At 42.6% G+C, this 21,321-nt stretch overlaps 1 protein-coding gene across 3 annotated transcripts in view; it reads right to left on the bottom strand.

Moving 5' to 3' along the window:
- The window catches only part of ABTB3 (ankyrin repeat and BTB domain containing 3), a 342,736-nt gene that overhangs the window by 18,536 nt on the left and 302,879 nt on the right, over nt 1-21,321 (bottom strand). For all 3 annotated transcript variants that reach the window (XM_007540041.3, XM_060194352.1, XM_060194353.1), the window contains 3 exons: nt 7,507-7,612; nt 4,486-4,588; nt 643-724 (listed from right to left, as the gene is read on the bottom strand). In XM_007540041.3, the coding sequence (XP_007540103.1) occupies nt 643-724; nt 4,486-4,588; nt 7,507-7,612 (291 nt within the window). The remainder of the gene's footprint in view (nt 1-642; nt 725-4,485; nt 4,589-7,506; nt 7,613-21,321) is intronic.

The raw sequence follows: 21,321 nt of genomic DNA, 5'->3' as shown, positions 1-21,321 counted from the left end.
TTATCGTTGTTAGATAGAACAGAGAGAAATGGAGAGAGGAGGGGAAGACAGAGAGGAGGAGAGAAAGATAGACACCTGCAGACCTGCTTCACCGCCTGTGAAGCGACTCCCCTGCAGGTGGGGAGACAAGGGCTTGAACCAGGATCCTTACACCAGTCCTTGTGCTTTGTGCCATGTGCGCTTAACCCTCTTTGCTACCGCCCGATTCCCACAACCCTCTTTCTTAGGTCCTTTCCCTTCCTATGGTTAAAGCACTTATCATCCTTCAATATTTCCGCTCCTAATCCTGCATCCTTGAGAATCTCCCCAAATTTCTGTGGCCTGAGTTGTCACAAGACTTGGGCTCACCCCCTTTTCATGGGTACCCACATTGTGTTGTAATTTACCAAGTATTTAGAGCAACCCACTCTGGACTGGAGACAACTCGAGAGAGGGATTCTGTCCTTGCATCCTCACAGCCCAACACAAAGCCTGGTTGGGGCCTAGCAGGTGCTCAAGTAATATCTTAGTGATGACTGGGTGATAGATGTGAGGGAGGAGGTGGGGGGTGGTAGGAGAGACTGCAAGGTTCAGTGCCTAATTCCAGGTGAGGGTTAGAGGGAACCACATTCTTGTGGTGTTCCAGACATATTCGGGACTCACCTGAAAGATGGGGTACTTCACATAACCGATCTCGATGCAGGTGCTGTCATTTGTTGGTCTGCTGGAGAGGAGAGCTTTGAACCTGAACAGGAACATGCAGAGAAGAAAAGGTTCACAAATACATCCCCAGCTTGCAAGAAACTCAATTCTCTGATGACAGAAACACACAGCAGCTTGTATTTACCCCCCTCTTGTCCCAGTTTCCCCCATTCTGAAATACAACACAGATACAGCCAGACTTCTTCCTTTAGTCACCCCACAGGATAACATACTTTTACTTTGAAAGTTAAACTGAAGTGAAGCAGCCAGAAGATAGCTCATACACATGCTTTGCTGTGTGTGAGGCCCCAGGTTTGGCCCCTGGCACCACATGAGAACACCATGGATGGCTAGTGCTTTAGTAGGTAAGCCCCATGGATGGTGGAGCTGTGCTTTAATTTCCCTCTCTCTCTCATTTCTCTTTCTCATCTTTTTTTTTAAAATATTTATTTTATTTATTTATTCCCTTTTGTTGCCCTTGTTGTTTTATTGTTGTAGTTATTATTGTTGTTGTTGTTGGATAGGACAGAGAGAAATGGAGAGAGGAGGGGAAGACAGAGAGGAGGAGAGAAAGACAGACACCTGCAGACCTGCTTCACCGCCTGTGAAGCGACTCCCCTGCAGGTGGGGAGCCAGGGTTCGAACCGGGATCCTTATGCCGGTCCTTGTGCTTTGTACCACCTGCGCTTAACCCGCTGCGCTACAGCCCGACTCCCTTTCTCATCTTTCTGTCTTCCCCTTTCTCTCCTACTTTCTCTAAAAAAAAAAATTAAACAGAAAATTGGACCAGGAAGATGACAGAGGACCTAGTGCGGGTTGTGTTGTTATATGGAAAACTGAGAAATGTTACGGAAAAAAAAAAGAAAGAAAAGAAAATTGGATCAGGGAGGCCACTCAGTGGCATCACACATACAAAAACCAAAAATCCAAGATGTTAACATTTGTGACTGAGAAGTTGGTTCAGCAGGACTTTGGTATCTTCCTAGCCCCCTAATCATAAAATAAAAAAATCTCCCATGTGTGTGACCCAGGTTAGAGCCCATCCCCTATTGCACTGGAAGAAGCTTTGGTGCTGTCTCTTTCACTCTCTCCTTGCCTGTTTCAATTAAAATAAAATAAAATAAAATAAAATAAAATAAAATAAAATAAAATAAAATAAAATAAAATGTTGCTAAGGATGAAAAGAAGAAGTTAACGCTAGTATAATACTGACTGGAATTTCTACTGTGAACCAACAAAGAACTAAGCAAGGGACAGTGTATTTTCTTGAGGTGGCAGAGAGTTGGGGTTCATATTTGGCTTGGGAGGCACTGAAGATACTAGGGTGCTCTTAGGAACAGAATCCAGGAGAATTTTTTTTCATACAGGCTCACTACCTGGATTCCTTCTGGGATCCCAGTCTCCTTACCCCCACCCACACAGCCACCCACCTCCGCATTTCCACATCACTCCCTCCTCTTCTCAACCTCACAGACACTGGATAATGTGGTTCTGTATGTATCTCAGCCCCAGTGGAAAGGAGAAGATGTGGCAGCAGAGTTAGCAGAGGCTGAGCAGGCACCACTGTCTACCTCACCGGGCGGGCACAGTAGAGAAGATACTGCTTACATCCAAGTTCCCTGACCGCTGAGAGCAGGCTCCCAGGCCACTGAGTTGGACTTTGAGGCTGTGTGCTCTGTGAGAGCCCAGCTCTGCCCATGACACTGTCTGCTCATGCTTCACCTGCTTAGCGGAGTGACCACTATGTCCAAACCACACAAACCACTGACTTTTATGTTCATGACTGCCCCGTACTTTCTTATTTCCACTGTGGTAAGAGACATAAAGATTTAATACCATGGCCATTTTTTTTTTTTCCTCCAGGTTTATTGCTGGGGCTTGGAGCCTGCACTCCGAATCCACTGCTCCTGGAGGCTACGTTTTCTCTTTTGTTGCCCTTGTTGTTTATCATTGTTGTTGTTATTGTTGTTGTTGTTGCTGTCGTTGTTGTTGGATAGGACAGAGAGAAGTGGTAAGAGGAGGGGAGAGAAAGATAAGACACCTGCAGACCTGCTTCACCGCTTGTGAATCGATTCCCCAGCAGGTGGGGAGGCAAGGGCTTGAACCAGGATCCTTACACTGGTCTTTGCACTTTGCGCCATGTGTGCTTAACCTGCTGCGCTACCGGCCAACCCCCTCATGGCCATTTTTAAAATAATGTCTTTTTTTTTTCTTTAATTATTGCCACCAGGGTTATTGCTGGGGCTCAGTGCGTGCACTACATATCTATTGCTCCAGGCAGCCATATTTCCCTTTTTATTTTAGATGGAGAGAGAGAGAGAAAGAGAGAGAGAGAGGAGATACTCATAACTGTTCCACTACCTATGGATTTTTGTTCTTTAATGGATGAATTCCCTTCCAGAACTTGACCGTTTATTTTAATTTTTTATTAGTGATTTAAAACATTATAAGATAACTTGAGTATAACTCCATATCTATCTATTTTTTAAATAAGTCTTTCTAATATTTTTGTTTATTTATTTTGGATAGAAACAGAAAAATTGAGAGGAAGGAGGATACAGAGAGGGAGAGACAGAGAGCCAGCTGCAGCACTGCTTTGCCACTTGTGAAGCTTCCCTGCTGCAGGTGGGAACTGGGGGACTTGAACTGGGGTCCTTGTGCACTATTATAAGTGCTCTCAAGCAGGTGCATCACTGCCTGACCCCCCCACCCATTTATTTTTTAAGAAAAAAAGACAATCAGACCACCATCTCATGCAAAGTGTGTGCTCTGAATCATCTCCCCAGATCCCACCATAAGATATATATATATGTGTGTGTGTGTGTTTTTAAATTTTTTAAATTTATTTTCATTTTTTTGTTGACCTTGTTTTATCATTGTTGTGGTTATTATTATTGTTGTTATTAATGTTGTTGTTGCCAGATAGGACAGAAAGAAATGGAGAGAGAAAGATAGACACCTGCAGACCTGCTTCACCACTTGTGATGTGACCCCCCTGCAGGTGGGGAGCTGGGGTCCCGAACCAGGATCTTTACTCCAGTCCTCGAGTTTCACACCATGTGCGCTTAACCCGCTGCACTACAGCCCAACCCCCATGTTTTTTTTTTTTTTTTATGGTGACAGAAACTGAAAAGGAAGGGGCAGGTAGAGGGGGAGAGAGAGTGACACCTACAGCACTACTTCACCACTCATGAAGCTTCCCTTCTGCAGATGTGGAGCAGGGGCTTGAACCTGGTTCCTTGCACATGGTAATATGTGCACTCTACCAGGTGCACCTTAACCATTTTGAAGTGTATAGTTACATTTATGTTAAGCACAGGCATGGTGTACATAGAGCCTCTTGAGCTTACTCTGCCTATTAAACAACCCACCCCACTGACCACCACTCTGCTTCCTGTCTCTGTGAGCTGTCCACTTTCAGGACCTCAGACAAGTGGAATCAGACAGTGTATGTCTTCTTATGACTGGATTCGTATTTCACTTTGCACAATGTTCCCAAGGCTCATGTGGGGTGGACTGTGTCAGACTGCTTCCCTGCCCAAGGCTAAGTGTGAATGACATGAAGAGAGCACATTCTGTCTATTCACGCATCCGTTCACAGCTGCCTGGCTGGCTCCTACCTCCATCTCTGTAAATATAGCCACTGTGGACATGGATGCACAAATATCCTGTGCTCTCCCATCTTTGATTTGGTGGAGATAATTGGCTGGCCCAGTGATGCTGCCATCCAAATAGAAAGTCAAAGACTGTAACAGCAAGGGCCCCGGTCATAATTTGGCTGCTTTCAACGCTGAGGATACATACCTTGGGGAGGCTGTAAATAACAGCACTTTGTGAGCATAAAATGGCCTTCCTTCCACCAGAAAAGTGACATCAGACATTTCTTTATTGTTAAGGAAATGAGGATCTAGAACAGGAAAAGGGGAGAGGGGCAATTTTAGTGAAGAGAAGACTGAAACTTGGGCTTCTTTTTTTTATGTATGGACAAGGAAATGAGGGTGACAGACACTCTTTGATGAGATGATGACCAAATGAAACAGTCAATTAAGGGACACTTGATTCTCTGGAGTTCAGTTTTTCATAAGAAATCTTCATCGCTTATCAGTGATTCAAAATCTTCTTATAGATGACTTGCCCACTGCTTGACTTTAGGTCAGCTCCAGGTGTGGCAGGTAAACATCTCTCTTCCTGGCCTCTGGGATGCCACTCACCTGCTTCTGCTCCTCCCTGGGCTCAGTGCCCTGGCTGTATGACGGCAGAATTTTAGAAAGCTCTCTCCTGCCACTATGTGCTGACGGACTCAGAATCTATGCCCTGGGCACCCAGGGCCAGTGGTGAACATGCCACTCCCTTGGCCTTACTTTCAGATCCACAAGGAAGCTGTTACCCATGTAAACTCAGTCTTAGGAACGAGGGACTATTTATGAGTCTCTAAATCAAAGAGCAGGTTCACGAGTATGGAGGCCTAGGCTGTGTGCAAAAATTCCATCCTGCAAAAAGTCCTTCCCTATGCCTCTTCTCCTATACCAAACTGTCACCATGTACCAGAGACCCAAGCCTAGGATATGAAGGCAAAGGATACTTTCTCTCACAGTCTTGTCCTGATCTAGTATACTATAGATGCTGTCCTTTGTACCTTCTCCCTGTCCTCTCTGTCACTACCCTCACTAAGGCCACATTGCCTTTTGTCTAGAGACTGTCAGCAACCTCTGCTGCTGGCCTTTTCTGCCAATCCTGACCCCCACAAGCTGATGGTTCATCTTGGTTTCCTTCCTAAACTTGGCTCAGATCACACCTCTTCTTTGCCATAAAACTTCCAGCACCTCCCCAGGGAAAAGTTCAAACTTCTTTTAGAAGATTTATTCATTCATGCATTTATTTATAATTTTTTGTTGCCCCTATTTTATTGTTGTAGTTATTATTGTTGTTGTTATTGATGTTGTTATTGGGTAGAAGAGAGAGAAATGGAGAGAGGAGGGGAAGACAGAGAGAGGAAGAGAAAGATAGACATCTGCAGACCTGCTTCACCGCCTGTGAAGTGACTCCCCTGCAGGTGGAGAGCCGGGGGCTCAACTGGGATCTTTATGCTGGTCCTTGCATTTTGTGCCATGTGCACTTAACCCACTGTACTACAGCCCAACCCCCTATTTATTTATTTTTATTGCCATTAGGATTATAGCTAGGGCTCAGTGCCAGCACTCTGAATCCAGCACTCCCAGCTTCCATTTTTTCTTTTTTTTCATTATTATATTTGATAGGACAGAGAGAAATTGAGAGGAGAGAGAGAGACTTGCAGACCTGCTTCACTGCTTGTGAAGTCTCTCCTCTGCAGGTGGAGAACATGGGGGAGGGTTCAGGTCCTGGAACATGATGGCAGAGAAGGACCTAGTGGGGACTGTATTATTATGTGGAAAACTGAGAAGTGTTACACATGCACAAAGTATTGTATTTTACCATTGACTGTAAACCATTGATCTTCCAATAAATTAAGCCTCCAAGAAATTTTTTAAAAAGAAAACATATTAATGTCTGGGCAGTGGTGCACCCCACTGAGTGCATATATGGTAAAGCATGCACTCTGCCAGGTAGACTCCCAGTCTCTATTTGTCATTTACATTAACAAATCACTCATGCCAGGAACCTAAAAGTACTTTGAAACAGTGCCATGAATTAAACCTTTTCACACAAACTAACCCACTTGTTTCAAAAGTTGTAGTTTTGTTTAAAGAGCAGAATTTTCAACTGCTTCCATTTCTCAAACATTGCTCAGTCTTTACAGGAAAAGGAAACAGGAGTTAGCAAAGTTGCTCGGCCTTCACTAGAAAATGAATCCTATATCTTTAATATTTTATGGTTTTCCCGACACAAGGAGACTGCAACAGAAGGCTCATGTTTCAGGCTTCCAGGAGCCAGATATTTCTTGGCTTTTTTTCCCCCCACAGGCTGATCAGTCAGGCTGCAGCAGCTCTAGGATCCTCTGAATGGAATCAGTACCTTCTGGGAAGACGGTTTCTACAGAAATCCTGGAAGCCAGAGCTGCGGAATGATGGAATTACAGCTTTGGGTGAACTGGGGTTCAAGCTTTGACTCCCCTGTACTGGGGTTGTAGGCTTTGCAGCATCTCATTCTCCAGAGCTGGGACATGTAAGGATTCTCACTGCCTGTCTTGGGGGTGGCCCTAAAGATTGCTTGAGATGGAGAAGATCCAGTAACTGGCTGGGGCCAATTCAGGGCAAGTGCCCATGAAGAATATAAAGTGTTGATTGCCATGCCTGTGGAATTTCCCAGCATACCAGTCTCTTCAACTCAGGTATTTCCCCTATGTGTGAGCACATATGTGTGGATGCATGTATGTGTGAGCACTCGCTTTCTCTTGGTTCCCTGCAGAAGGACTACCATTAGGAAGACACAGCTGGCTTGCCACTGCCCCTTATTTACTCCCTTTAGGGGAGGAGAAGGACTTCTTATAAGGGGGAGCTTGGGTGGGAGCTGCCAAACACAATTCAGCCTCCTTCCAGAATCTACCAGTGGCAGAAAGTTCACGGGCTAGGGGGCCTTCAGCTGTCCAGCACTGTCTGTGACTGTGGGGAAAGCGTTCTCAGGGGAACAGGAGCTGGTATGACTCTCTGTCCTCATGCCCAAGGTATATTCTCTAGCTTTGTCACATGATGTAGGTGATATCCTGGCTTCCACCTGCCTGTTGTTGTAGCCGTCTTGCTTGCTCTCCAGCCCTGCCTCCCATCATCTCATAGGTTGTCTGCTTTTCCAGGGCTTCTCACCACAGAGCCATGGCCCATGCAGAGTCTGACTAGAGACAGTACTCACCCAAACGAGAGGTTTGCTTCCGCTTGATCTCCGTGAGCTTGGGGATGGGGTAGGGCCCATAGCAGTGAGTGAAGATGACACACAGTTGTTGGCTGATCACCTCATTCTGGAAAAGAATGACACTTGTTTCTGGGGGCTGGCTGTGCTTAGTTTTATCCACATTGTCACACAGGAGCACTCCCAACTCCAGGCAAGAGGAGCCCACTGATTTATCTAAGATTTCAAGAGAACTCGGCATGTTGACTGTCCAGTGTCCTTTTCTTTCTTTCTTTTTATTTATTGATTCATGAGAAATGATAGGATAAAAGATATCACTCTGGTACATGTGCTGTCAGGGATTGAACTCAGACCTCATGCTTGAGAGTCCAATGCCTTATCTACTACACCACCACCTCCCGGACCACTCCAGTGTCCTTTTCTAGTGGGTCTGCTGTTGAAGGCTTAATAAGTCATTATGATCCCTTTTATCCTACTCATCTACTACCCACTGAGAGGAGGTTTTGTAACTCAGAGACTGGAAAATAAGTTTTGGCCCAAACACACCTTTATCAATATTCCAAAATTCTTTTTATTTTTATGCAGTGCGGGGGAATGATCCTAGGACCATGTGTATGTGCAATACTGTTGAGTGGCTCCTTCTGGCCCAATGAATTCTACATCCTTAGAGAGAGCAAGGGAAGAGGCAGAGAGAGAGAGAGAGAGAGAGAGATCAGTGTACCACTTCACCATGCATGGGGCTTCCTCTGGTGTTGTCCATTGGTGCTTCCTATGTGGTGTCAGGGATGGAAGCCAGGCCCTCCACCTACTGAGTGATCTCCTGTTCTCAATACTTCAGAATTCTGGAAGCAGCTAATTACTCTAAAATAGCAGCAGGAAGCCCTTTTGAGCCTGTGATCCAAGGCACAAAGTGCTCCTGATTTAGTTTTAGAATCTAATAAATTGGATTCCATTGCTGAGACACTACCAGATGCAGGAGGGATCAGCTGAGTCACCTCTCCAAGAGAGGGGTGGTGATGGAACAGTTCCGTGATGCAAACAGCTGGCCCTGATTGCTCAGTGACCAAGGAGGCAGAGTCCCATGGACCCTGTCCTTTCTGTGTCTGCTTGCCCCTCTCTGGGCCACTGCCAGTCACAAAGCTCCCTCCAATGCAGGTGTACAGAAGGAAGCTACACATCACAGTACTTTGGTGTTTTTTACTGGGAGCAGGAAGTTAAAATGGGGGACTAACGTAGGGGTTAGCTAGAAAGCCACTTACAATGTATTAAGAAAAGTAGGTTACGACAGTTTGTAGCCATGTACTTTTGGGTAATAAGGTCCTATGTATACATTTGGACTGGCAGATATCTAGAAAAGGTTGGGAAGGTCTTTCAGATACCTCTAGGTGATATTATGATGATTTTACTTTTGTTTCTTTGTTTTATAAAACAAAATGTTGATTTTTTTTTCATAAAAATATATTTTAATAGGGCGCTGGGTGGTGGCACAGCAGGTTAAGCGCACATGGTGCAAAGTGCAAGGACCAGCATAAGGATCCCGGTTGAGGCCCCGGCTCTCCACCTGCAGGGGAGTCACTTCACAGGTGGTGAAGCAGGTCTGCAGATGTCTATCTTTCTCTTCCTCTCTCTGTCTTCCCCTCATCTCTCCATTTCTCTCTGTCCTATCCAACAACAGTAACACCAATAATGATAACAGCAATGATAAACAAGAAGGGCAACAAAAAGGAAAAAAAAAAGCTTCCAGGAGCAGTGGATTAGTGGTCAGACACTGAGCCCCAGCAATAACCCTGGAGGCAAATACAAAAAAAGAGAGAGAAAATATATCTTAATACACACACACACACACACACACACACACACACACACACACACACACAAATTGATTAGGCCCAGGAGATGGTTCAGTTGTAAAGCACATGCCTCATTTTGCATGGGACCCTGGGTTCAATCCCCAGCACTACATGGGAGTACCATGGACAGCACCAAAAGGTGTTTTGGTTTTTCTTTCCCACAACCCTGTTCTGAAAGTATGGAATAAAAAAAGATAGGGCAAGGAGGCAGTTCAGTGGTCTCATGCATGTGTGAAAACATTGGTTCATCCCTGGAACTGCATTAAAAATATGAAAATAAAAAAGATGGGGCTAGTAGAAAGATAGGGATATCTTTGAATCTGCCTAATGGTGCTCCCCAAGCAGGATACATACAGATCAACATGTGAGGAGAAATCCAACCCTTTGACTAAAGTGGATGAGATCCCAGAGAGTACCATGTCAGTCTGGATGTGATCCATGGAGGTGACTATGGGGACATTATCATATTGGACAGGAAAAGGGACCCTCCTTTCAGAGATGATAACTTCTAAGTTCTCATTTGACACCGTGACTACCTGCTGCAAGGTTTAATGCAGTGGTCCTCTGAGTCTGGTCCTTGGAGCATGTTAGATATGCACTGCCTTGCATCTGGGAAGGTAGCGCACAGCTGCTTAGTGGGTAGAGCACATGGTTTGCATGCTTGAGACCCGAGTTTGAACCCCACACTGAAAACAACTGAGTGATATTCTGGTCTTTCTCTCATAAAAAGAAATGATTTAAAATTCTTGAATCACATGTCAAGCTATCTGCTGGAGATGTGCTAGAAATTAATATTTTAGGGTTTTAGGGGCTGGGAGATAGTTCACCCAGTAAAGCATGTGCCCTACTATGCATGAGGCCCTGGGTTCAGACCTCATACTACACGTGAGTACCATGAATGGAACCTAGAGAACTCTATATGATGGAGTAGTGCTGTGGTGTCTCTCTTCTCTGTGTCTACCTTTCCTTCATTCTATTTATTTATTTATTTATTTATTTATTTATTTATTTATTTATTTTGCCAGATCACTGCTCATCTCTGGCTTATGGTGGTATGGGAGGAGTGAACCTGGGACTTTGGAGCCTCAGGCATTAGAGTCTCTTTGCATAACCATCATGCTATCAGCTCCACCCCTCTTTATCTTTATACAAAAATGAATAGAAAATTAGGCTGGAGAGGCTATATCACATAGGCATGAAGCCCTGGCTTCAGTCCCCCACCAACTCTCTGTGCTGCATAAGAAACAACAAACCACTGGGTTGAACCAGGAACAAATGCTCATCTTTGATCACTGTAATCACCTCCCCAACAACAATTTCCCACAGTTCAACTGAAGTCTTATTTTTCTAGGTTCTAAAATGAAATGAAATTAGTGGCAGTTTCTGTGGAAGAGAAAAAACTCACATGATATGTATACATATTTTTTTTTAGACCTACTTGAAACAGAAATACCTTAAAAAGATGAAGAAAAACTGATCTGAGAATCAAGAGGTAGGAATTTCTGTTATTTTCTAGGGACTCTTGGCAAGGGTTCTCTCTCATCCACCCTCATCAGGGGCTTCTCCTTACCTTCCTGGGCTGATTTGTGGTTCTCTCTCTGCTAGGCCAATGCCCAGAAGAGGCAGAGGTTCGATGAGTTGCAGTCCCTAGAGGGAGCCCTCGGAGGTGAGATGTGGCTGCAAGTCTGTCACACAGCCCACTTGTGTGTGGTACAGGATGAAACTGAGCACATGATGAACATAAAGCACTTTAAAGTCACTTTAAGTCACCAGTGTCTTGAAAAGATACTGTCTATTCATGGCAGGTGATGCAGGCGTTCTATTTGTGGTAGTAATAAAACACCTTTCTAAATACATTAGGGAAAGGAAGTTAATTCAAAGAAAAATAAAGTCTATAAAAACCAGTTGGAAAACCCTTTAGGGACAAAAGGGAAATGGGGTATTCTAAGATAAAGAAAAACTAAGAGAATCTTTCATCAGGAAACTACACTGAAGAATGACCAGAGGACTTGAAATCCTCTAGAAAGACATGAAAGGATAAAAGAAGAAACCTTGAAACATTAGAAAAAAACATGATTAGAAAAAAGATGGGTGTGTGTGTGTGTGTGTGTGTGTGTGTGTGTGTGGGGAGGTGGCACACCCAGTTGAGTGTGCACATTTTCTTACACAAGAACCTGAGTTCAAGCCCCCGCCCACCACTGTAGGGGGAGATGCTTTATGAACAGAGAAGCAGGTCTGCATATGTCTCTCTCTCCCTCTATATCTCCCCTCCCCTCTAAATTTCTCTCTGTCCTATAAAAACAAACAAACAAACAAACAACTGAAAAAATGTCTGTGGGAGTGGTGGATTTGCAGTGCAGACTGCAATAACCCTGGTGGCAATTAAAAAAAAAAGATGGGTACATGTGATAAATTTTCTTGAACTTGCTAACCATAGTTCATGGTTGGTCCAAACATTGTAATAGTGTCTGTAGTGCTTCTAAATGTATGTAGGTCAGTACTAGAAGACAATTATGTCAGATGTGGAAGATGGTAAAGATACATAAAGGTTTCTATGTATTACTTATATAGTTAACTACTGATGACATCAACCTACAGACCTCAAGCAACCAATTAAAAACAACTGCATACAGAGAGACACTCCAAAACACTAAAAAAAAAAAAAAAAAAAGAAAGAAAAATAGTTTTTTTAAAAAAATGCTCAAGTAGTTCACTGAAGGGCAGAAAGAAAATACAGTGACCAAATGGGGGGTGGTGGGGAGGGGGTGGGGAAAGATGGCAGACTTCAACCCCAAAATATCACTAAGTAAATGAATATAAAAGATTTCAATACACTAATTAAAAGTCAGAAACTGTCTGAGTGGATTCAATGCCCAGCTATATGTTGTTTACATGAAATTCACATATAGTGGAACGAGCAGGTCAAAAGTAAAAGGACAGAAACAATATCAGGCAAGTATTAACTAGAGAAAAGTAGGACTAACCATACCAGGATTAGGTAAAGTAGACTTCAAAGCAAACAACAACAACAACAACAACAAAACACCAGTAGAAACAGAGAGAGGCATTATATAATGATAAAAGGGTTAATTCACTACAAAGACACTGGGGCCCTAAATGTGTATGCGCCGAACAGCAGAGCTGCAAAATATGTGAATCCAAAACTGATAGGATAGATAGACAGTCACAATTTCTTGGAAGAAAGAGACAAATTTATAGTCAAGCTTGGAGACCCTGACAGGATACCTACAGAGAAGAGCTATAGGACATAGGAAAACTCAACATCATTACCAACAAGTAGGATCTTATTGACAATTCAGACCACTTCACTCCACAACAGCAGAAAACACATCTTTTAAAGTGCTCTTAAAGTAAAAACCAAGATAGGCAATAACTTGGGTGATAAAAACAAATCTGATAAGTTTAAAAGGATTGAAAGAGTATAGAAGATATTCTCTGATCATATGGCACCGGTAGAGAAATCAGGAAGATAATAGGGAAATCTCCAAACACTTGCAAACCTACTAACAGACCTTTCAAAAAAATTTTTTTTTTACGGGCCAAAAAGAAAATTTTGAGATAAAAAAAATATTTGAGACTGAATGAAAATGAAAGCAAACTAAATCAAACTGTGGAACATAGCCAGAGTAGTTCTGAGAAGGAAAATTATATTCTCAAATACCTAGAGTATTAGAAAAAGAGGAAAAGTCTCAAATCAGTAGTCTAAGCTTCTACTCAAGAACATTTGGATAAAGAAAAGCAAAATAAGGCCAAGTAAATAATAAGATAAGAGCAGCAACCAGTGAGACTGAAAACAGAAACATAATGGAGAAAATAATGCAACAAAGTTGGCTCTTTGAAGTGATACATAAAATTGACAGATCTTTAGGAGTGCTGACAAAGAAAGATAAATTAAAACCAGTACTGAAACTGGGGAGTGGGGGTGTTTGTAATCTACAGACTCTGGAGACATTATAAGGATAATAATCTTAATAATCAATCATGGACAATGCTACATATATAAATTTTACAATCTGGATGAAATGAATCCATTTCCTGAAAAAAAAAAAAGGAAAATACCAACTCTCCCAGTGTTATGTAATCTTATTAGCTCCATACCTATCAAATTGAACTCATAATTTAAAAACTCTTCCCAAAGAAATATCCAGGTCCAGGGAGTTGGGCGGCAGCGCAGCAGGTTAAGTGCACGTGGCACAAAGCAAAAGTACTGGCATAAGGATCCCAGTTTGAGCCCCCGGCTCCCCACCTGTAGGGGGGGTCACTTCACAAGCGGTGAAGTAGGTCTGCAGGTGTCTATCTTTCTCTCCCCCTCTGCCTTCCCCTCCTTTCTGCATTTCTCTCTGTTCTATCCAACAACAACGACATCAATAACTACAACAATAAAACAACAAGGGCAACACAGGGAAATAATAAAAAAAAAGAAATATCCAGGTCCAGTCTGAAAAGGAAGATATAAAACTATCTTTTCAGATGACTGTCCAGAAAAATATCTAGAAATCTAAAAAAAAAGTTCCTAGGACAAGTGAATTATATAAGGTCACAAGATTCAAGATAAATATACAAAATCTAACTATTTCCATATGTTTCAGTGAACACATAGAAAAAAAATTTAAAAGACAGTATCATTATAATTAACAAAAGTAAAATGTGTAAATCTAACAAAACATGTCCAGGATTTATCTGCTGCAAACTATTTTATTTTATTTTACTTATTTATTTTTTAACCAGAGCACTGCTTAGCTCTGGCTTATGGTAGTGTGGGGGATCGAACCTGGGACTTTGGAGCCTCAGACATAAGAATCTCTTTGAATAACCATTATGTTATCTACCTTCGCCATGCAAACTCTTCAATACTGATGAATGGTATCAAAGAAGATCTAAATACACAAAGAGACACACTGTATTCATGAGTGGAGAGGCTTAACATTATAAAGAGGCTAATTCTCCCAATATTGATAGAGAGGTTTAACACAATTGTTATCTAATCTCAGTAAGTTGTTCCTATGTTGAAAAAGCAACCCTTCCCCCTAAAATTTATATGGAAAGGGGCAGGGATAGATAGCATAATGGTTATGTAAGACTGTCTACTGCCTGAGGCTCCAATATCCTGGGTTCAACCCCCTATACCACTCTAAGCCAGAATTGAGCAGTGCTCTGGTGAAAAATAAAACCAAAAACAAACAACAACAACAACAACAACAATAAAAACTATATGGAAAGTCAGAGAACTGCCATAGCTAAAATAAGTTTTTTAAAAAAAAAAATGGGAGGAAACAGTCACCTGATTTCAAAATGTATCTTATAGTTACAGTGACCAAGACAGTGTGATGATGGAAGGACACAAGGGAACAGATTGGAAAACCCAGAAATATACCCACATCAGTATGCCTGACTGATTTTTGACAAAAGTGAAGAAGAATTCAACAGAGAACTAACCTCTTCAATAAATGATGCTTGAACAATTGAACATGCACTGGTGAAAACAAACCAACAAACCAAATGAAACCCTTGATCTAAGACCCACATCTCATACAAAACTTAACTTGAAATGGACCATGGGTTTAAATGTTAAACACTAAGTTTCTAGGGATAAGAACACATGAAAAAATATTCATGGTTTAGGGCAAGGGCAATAAATTCTAATACTTGACACCAAAAGCATAAGCTCCGTAAGAGGAAAATTTAACCCATTAGCCTTCTTCAAAAAAGAAAAGCTCTTCTGTAAAAAAACAAAAACAAACAAAAAACATGCCAAGAAGATAAGAAGACAAGCTACAAAGTGGGAGAAAATACTTGCAAAGCACACAAATGACAAAGGACTAGAATCCAGAATACATAAAGGTCTCTCTTAACTCAATAGTTAGAACAAGAAAAGAAAACAATTTAATTAGAACAGGGACAGAAAACACAGAGAGACATTTCACTGAAGAGGCTATATAGATGGCAAATCAGGACAGGAAAATATGTTCAACATCATTTGCCATTTAGGAAAAATGCAAATCAGAACCACAACAAGATATCACTGCACATCTGCCAGAACGGCTGAAATAAAAGCAAACAGTAACACAGGGAGGATGCAGTGAAACTGTATCTCTCACATTGTGCAGACAGGGAATGGAAAACATCCATTCTTGAAAGCCATTTAGAAGTGTTTTATTATTTTTTTTTGCCTCCAGGGTTATTGCTGGGGCTCAGTGCCTGCACCATGAATCCACTGCTCCCGGAGGCCATTTTTCCCCCTTTTGTTGCTCTTGTTGTTGTAGCCTTGTGGTTATTATTGTTGTTGTTGTTGATGTGGTTCATTGTTGGATAGGACAGAGAGAAATGGAGAGAGGAGGGAAAGACAGAGAGGGGAAGAGAAAGACGCCTGCAGACCTGCTTCACCACCTGTGAAGCGACTTCCCTGCAGGTGGGGAGCTGGGGGCTCGAACCCCAATAATAACTACTACAATAAAACGACAAATGCAACAAAAGGGAATAAATAAATATTAAAAAATAAAAAAAGAAACATGCAACTACCATATAAACCAGGAGTTGTACTCCTGGGAATATATATCAGAGAAATGAAGGCTTACATTCACATGAAAATCCAAGCAAGAATGTTCATAGTAGCTCTATTTGAAATAGCTTGTGACTGGGTGTTGTCCTTTGCTGAGTGAGTGGATGAACAAACAGCCAGACATTCAGACAGCTGCCCACTGAGGAAAAGAAACAAACTGCAGAGCCAGCTAAATAGCTCACTTGCCTTGCACACCACCCAGGTTTGAGTCTGGCCCCCGCTGCATTGAAGCCAGCATTAGTGCTGTGCTCTCTTCCACTCTTTGCCTCTCTGTCTCTAACAAGCAAGCACACAAACAAATAAGCAAAATCACAAAACCAATAAACTACAACTGCTTGCAACCACCCAGGAGAATCTTCAGAAAATTTATGTTGAATGAGAAATGGACAGGCACTCTCTTTAAACTAATAATTTTTTTTTTAGCAACACCAGAGTATTGCTCAGCTCTGGCATTTGTTAGTGTTGGGGACTGAACCTGGGCTTTGGGGACCTCAGGCATACAAGTCCTTTGCTCTACCACTGAGCTATTGGTTTGGCACTACACAGATCTATTTTATTTTTCAAGTTATTTTTGTTTGTGATTAATACTGGTTTATAAGATTGTTAGATTACAGGGTATAGTTCCACACCATATGCACCACCAAAGTTTTGTGCCCTCAACAATGATAATCATCACAGTTCTCACTGTGTCTTAGGTAAATTTGTTTACTTCTGCTTTGTCCCCTCTCTCTCTCTCTCTCTCTCTCTCTCTCTCTCTCTCTCTCTCTCATTCATTCTTTCTTTCTCTATTTCCAAGCTCATATATTTTAATTCTCTAGAGCCTACATATGAATGAAACCATCTAGTGGTCATCTTTTACTTATTTATTTTTTGCCTCCAGGGTTATACAGGGGTTTGCTGCCTGCACTTGGAATCCACTGCTCTTGGAGGCCATTTTTCCCACTTTTGTTGTCCTTGTTATTATTGTTATTGCTGTTGGATAAGACAGGGAGAAATCGAGAGAGGAGAGGAAGATAGGGGGATAGAAAGACTAGCACTGGGAGCCTGGCAGTAGCACAGCGGGTTAAGCACATGTGGTGCCAAGCGCAAGGACCTGCATAAGGATCCTGGTTCAAGCCCCTGGCTCCCCACCTGCAGGGGAGTCGCTTCACAGGTGGTGAAGCAGGTCTGCAGGTGTCTTTCTCTCCCACTCTCTGTCTTCCTTGCTCTCTCTATTTCTCTCTGTCCTATCCAACAACTATGACATCAATAACTACAACAATAAAAAAACAACAAGGGAAACAAAAGGGATAATAAATGAATAAATAAATAAATAAATATATAAAAAAGAAAGACTAGCACCTTCATTAGCAATGGAGCGACTCTCCTGCAGGTAGGGAGATGGGAACTGGAACCCAGATCCTTATACCCATCGTGTACTTCGTGCCACATACACTTAACTTGCTGCACTACTGCCCGGCCCCCACCTCTTTACTTATTTAGCTGAGCATATTCACCTCTAGTTTTATCCATTTTGTCCCAAAGGATACACTATTTTTTGATTGCAGAATAATATTCCATTGAGTATATATCCCAGGACTTCTTTATTAAAAAAAATTTATTTATTCCCTTTTTGTTGCCCTTGTTGTTTTATTGTTGTTATTATTGATGTCGTTGTTGTTGGATAGGACTGAAAGAAATGGAGAGAGGAGGGGAAAACAGGGGGAGAGAAAGACAGACACCTGCAGACCTGCTTCACCACTTGTGAAGTGACTCCCCTGCAGGTGGGGAGCCGGAGGTTCGAACCGGGATCCTTATGCTGGTCCTTGCACTTTGCACCACGTGTGCTTAATCCACTGTGCTACTGCCCAACTCCCTGCAACACTTTTTTACCCAGTCATCAAAACAGATGTATTTAAAAATGACTCCCTCTACTCTCTCTCTGAATAATACACACACACACACACACACACAACAAACTTTCTGTTGTTCTACTCCTGGAGAAATATCGAGACACTGAATCTCTGGAAGTTAAAACACAGAAATGGGTATTGGCCATGAAAAAAGATGATACTGAGTTATTTGGAACAACATTGACGGGAAGTGGAGGTGACTATCCTGAGAGAAATAAGAAGAAAAATATAACAACTAGAAGATTAAGACAAGTGAACTTGTTTTAGTATATAGTAGTGACCAAACTGACTCTTAGACCAGAAATTATGGCGGCAGTCAGAGAGGAGGGGAGTAGGGTAGAGGAGGCAGGAGACATGGAGGGCTCTATTTGGTGTGATGATAGGAACTTTGGTAGGTAGGTCTGGTGAGAGAGAGAAGAGAGAGAGAAGGAGCAGGCAACTATAATTATAAAATCTTTTAATATTGTAAACCACTGCTAAAATTAATTAAAAATGCAAAACAAAAAATTACAAGTCAGTTGGAAGTGAGAACAAAAAAAGGACTTTCAAAATTCAGTCAGGTTACCAATTTGAAATCTTAAGTGCTTAGATTGAAGAAATATATACTCAGTTTTTTTTTTGTTTTTTTTTAACCAGAGCACTGATCAGCTCTGGTTTATGGTGGTGTAGGGGATTGAACCTGGGACTTTGGATCCTAAGGCATGAGAGCCTCTTTGCATAACCATTATGCTATTTACCTTTACCTGGAATATATACTTAGAACTGGCATTTATGCATCAAAAAGACATTCTATTAAACTGCAAATAAAGTGTAATACCATCTTTCACCAGTAGGGGCTGCCATTGAACCCCTGTAGGAGCAAAGCCCAAATCTCTCCTCTAGAAATGGGTGATTCTTTTTAGCAGGCCCATTAGGATGCAGGTAACCCATCTGGCTCTAGCACCCACCCTTTTCACTGCCACCACCAGCTGATGTCAGAGCTTCTGGTTGCTGCTGGGATGGCTGGTGGTGTGCTAGTCATGTGCTATGCTTTGGCCTGGGTGCTGATCATACAGTGGAAAATTGTTAGGCCTGGGGGGCTGGGCGGTTGCACACTGGGTTAAGTACACATAGTACTAAGTGTAAGAACTCTACAAATACCCTGGTTCTATTGAGCCCAGGCTCCCCATCTGCAGGGGGTCACTTCATAGATGGTGAGGCAGGTCTGCAGGTGTCTTTCTCTCTCCCTATCTTCCCCTCCTCCCTCAATTTCTCTCTGTCTTATCAGGTAAAAAAAAAAAAAGGAAATAATGGCCACCAGGAGTAGTGGATTCATAGTGCAGGTGCTGGCACTGAGCCCCAGCAATAACCCTGGAAGCAAAAAAAAAAAAAAGAAAAAGAAAAAAAAGAAAAAGAAAATTGTTAGGCCCTACAGGTATGATCTGGTCATTTACCTGAGTGTATACCATTCTTCAAAATAAAGTTTACTTCAAAATCTATTAAGTTAAGGGGCCGGGTGGTTGTGTACCTGGCTGAGTGCATGTATTACAATGCACAAGGACCCAGGTTCGAGCCCCCTGGTCCCCACCGGCAGGGGGAAAGCTTTGTGAGTGGTGAAGCAGTGCTGCAGGTGTCTCTCTGTCTTTCTCCCTCTCTGTCACCCCTTCCCTCTTGATTTCTGGCTCTCTCTATCCAATAAATATAGATAATAAAAAATTAAAAAAAAATCTATTGAGTTAATACATAGGATGTCTGAGTAATAAGTTCCCAGTACAGCCTGAGGAAAGGACAAAAACAACAACAACAAAACCCAACCAAATAGCAATTAGAACATCAGATCCTAGTAATAGATTTAGGAAAGTTTTTCACCAAGTTTTTTCTTACTCATTTATTTGTTTTTCAGAGTTTTAACTTTTATCTTTTCAAGTTGAGGATGTAGTAAGAGGCAGGGAGATTTTTTGAACTGTTCTTGAAATGCTTCCAGTGTTCACTGTCAAATGAATTCTTCCCTCCCTCCCTCCCTTTATTTTAAAAAATTAAATTATCTTTATTATATGGACAGACAGCCAGAAATCAAGAGGGTAGGGAAAGAGAGAGGGAGAGAGGAAAAGATACTTGGGGTGGAGGTAGAGAGCATAATGGTTAGGTAAACACCCTCATGCCTGAGGTTCTAAAGTCCCAGGTTCAATTCCCTGCACCAAGATGAGCCAGGGCTGAGCAGAGCTCTGGTGAGGGAGACAGACAGACAGAGAGAGAGAGAGAGAGAGAGAGAGACCTGCAGCACTGCTTCACCAAGGGCTCAAACCAGGGTCCTTGCACACTGTAACACTGTAATGTGTGCTCAACGAGGTGCGCCACCACCTGGCCTACTTCTCTCTCTCTCTCTCCCTCTTCCTTTCTTCTTTCTTTTTTTCCAGAGCACTGCTCAGTTCTGGTTTATGACAGTGCTGGGGAATGAACCTGGGATTTTGGAGCCTCAGATAGAAAGGGAATCAATTAATTCATTCATTTAGGTACTTTCAGGCAAAAATCTTATTAACTATTTATTGAGGGTCTCCCAAATGTATGATGTCACCATTCTGGATGGCCCTTTCTTTTTTTCCCTCCTTTTCATTTGGAGGGAAAATGAATAGATATGATAGATAGATAGATTGGAGGGAAATGATAGATAGATAGATAGATAGATAGATAGATAGATAGATAGATAGGGAGATGCCATAGCACTTCCCATGTGGTGCTGGGGGCTCAAGCTGGGTCCAGTGGATGGTTGCAACGCAGGGGCTATATCTCTCTACTCCCTCATTACTTACTAAAATATTTTTGTAAGTTAGGGGAAGAGGAGAGAGAGGCAAGGAAGCTGATCTGGGGCAGCTTCTGGCAGCTTTCACCAGGAATGGAATTGCTGAGGCTCATTATGGGGATGGCACACTTGCTTCCATTTTGGGTCTCGGTGGGGTGGACCTTGAACACAAATCTCTCCTGCTAGGTCCCTAAGACCCTGGGCTCAGGAGTGGATGCAGTGAGCTCTGTCCAGCAGGGGAGCCCAATGCTGTTTTTTTTTTCTTTGCCTCCAGAGTTATTGCTGGGGCTCGGCGCCTGCACTACAAATCCACTGCTCCTGTGGCTATTTTTTTTGAATTTTTTTGGATAGGACAGAGAGAATTTGAGATGGGAGGGGAAGATAGAGAGGGGGAGAAAAAGATAGACAACTGCAGGCCTGCCTCACGGCTTGCGAAGCGACCCCATGCCGGCCAGGGGCTTGAACCTGGATCCTTGTGCTTCCCACTATGTGCGCCTAACCCGGTGCACTACCGCCTGGCCCCAGCCCAAACTGTGTTCAGAGGTCTGTTTCTGCTGAGACGTCCTAGGCCCCAGTGTCTTAGAGTTCTTAGGTTCTTGGGTGGTGAGAGGCTAGTGCTATGATCACATCGTCTGCATTCACTCTTAGCTCTGTCACTTACGGGCTGTATGACCCCCTCAGCCTCTCTGTGCCTTGGTTTCCCCCACTCATTAAATG

The sequence above is a fragment of the Erinaceus europaeus genome, chromosome 7, assembly GCF_950295315.1.
Source record: "Erinaceus europaeus chromosome 7, mEriEur2.1, whole genome shotgun sequence".
Taxonomy (NCBI): domain Eukaryota; kingdom Metazoa; phylum Chordata; class Mammalia; order Eulipotyphla; family Erinaceidae; genus Erinaceus; species Erinaceus europaeus.
Note: the sequence above shows the minus strand (reverse complement) of the source record. Positions and strands in the feature narration are given on the sequence as shown.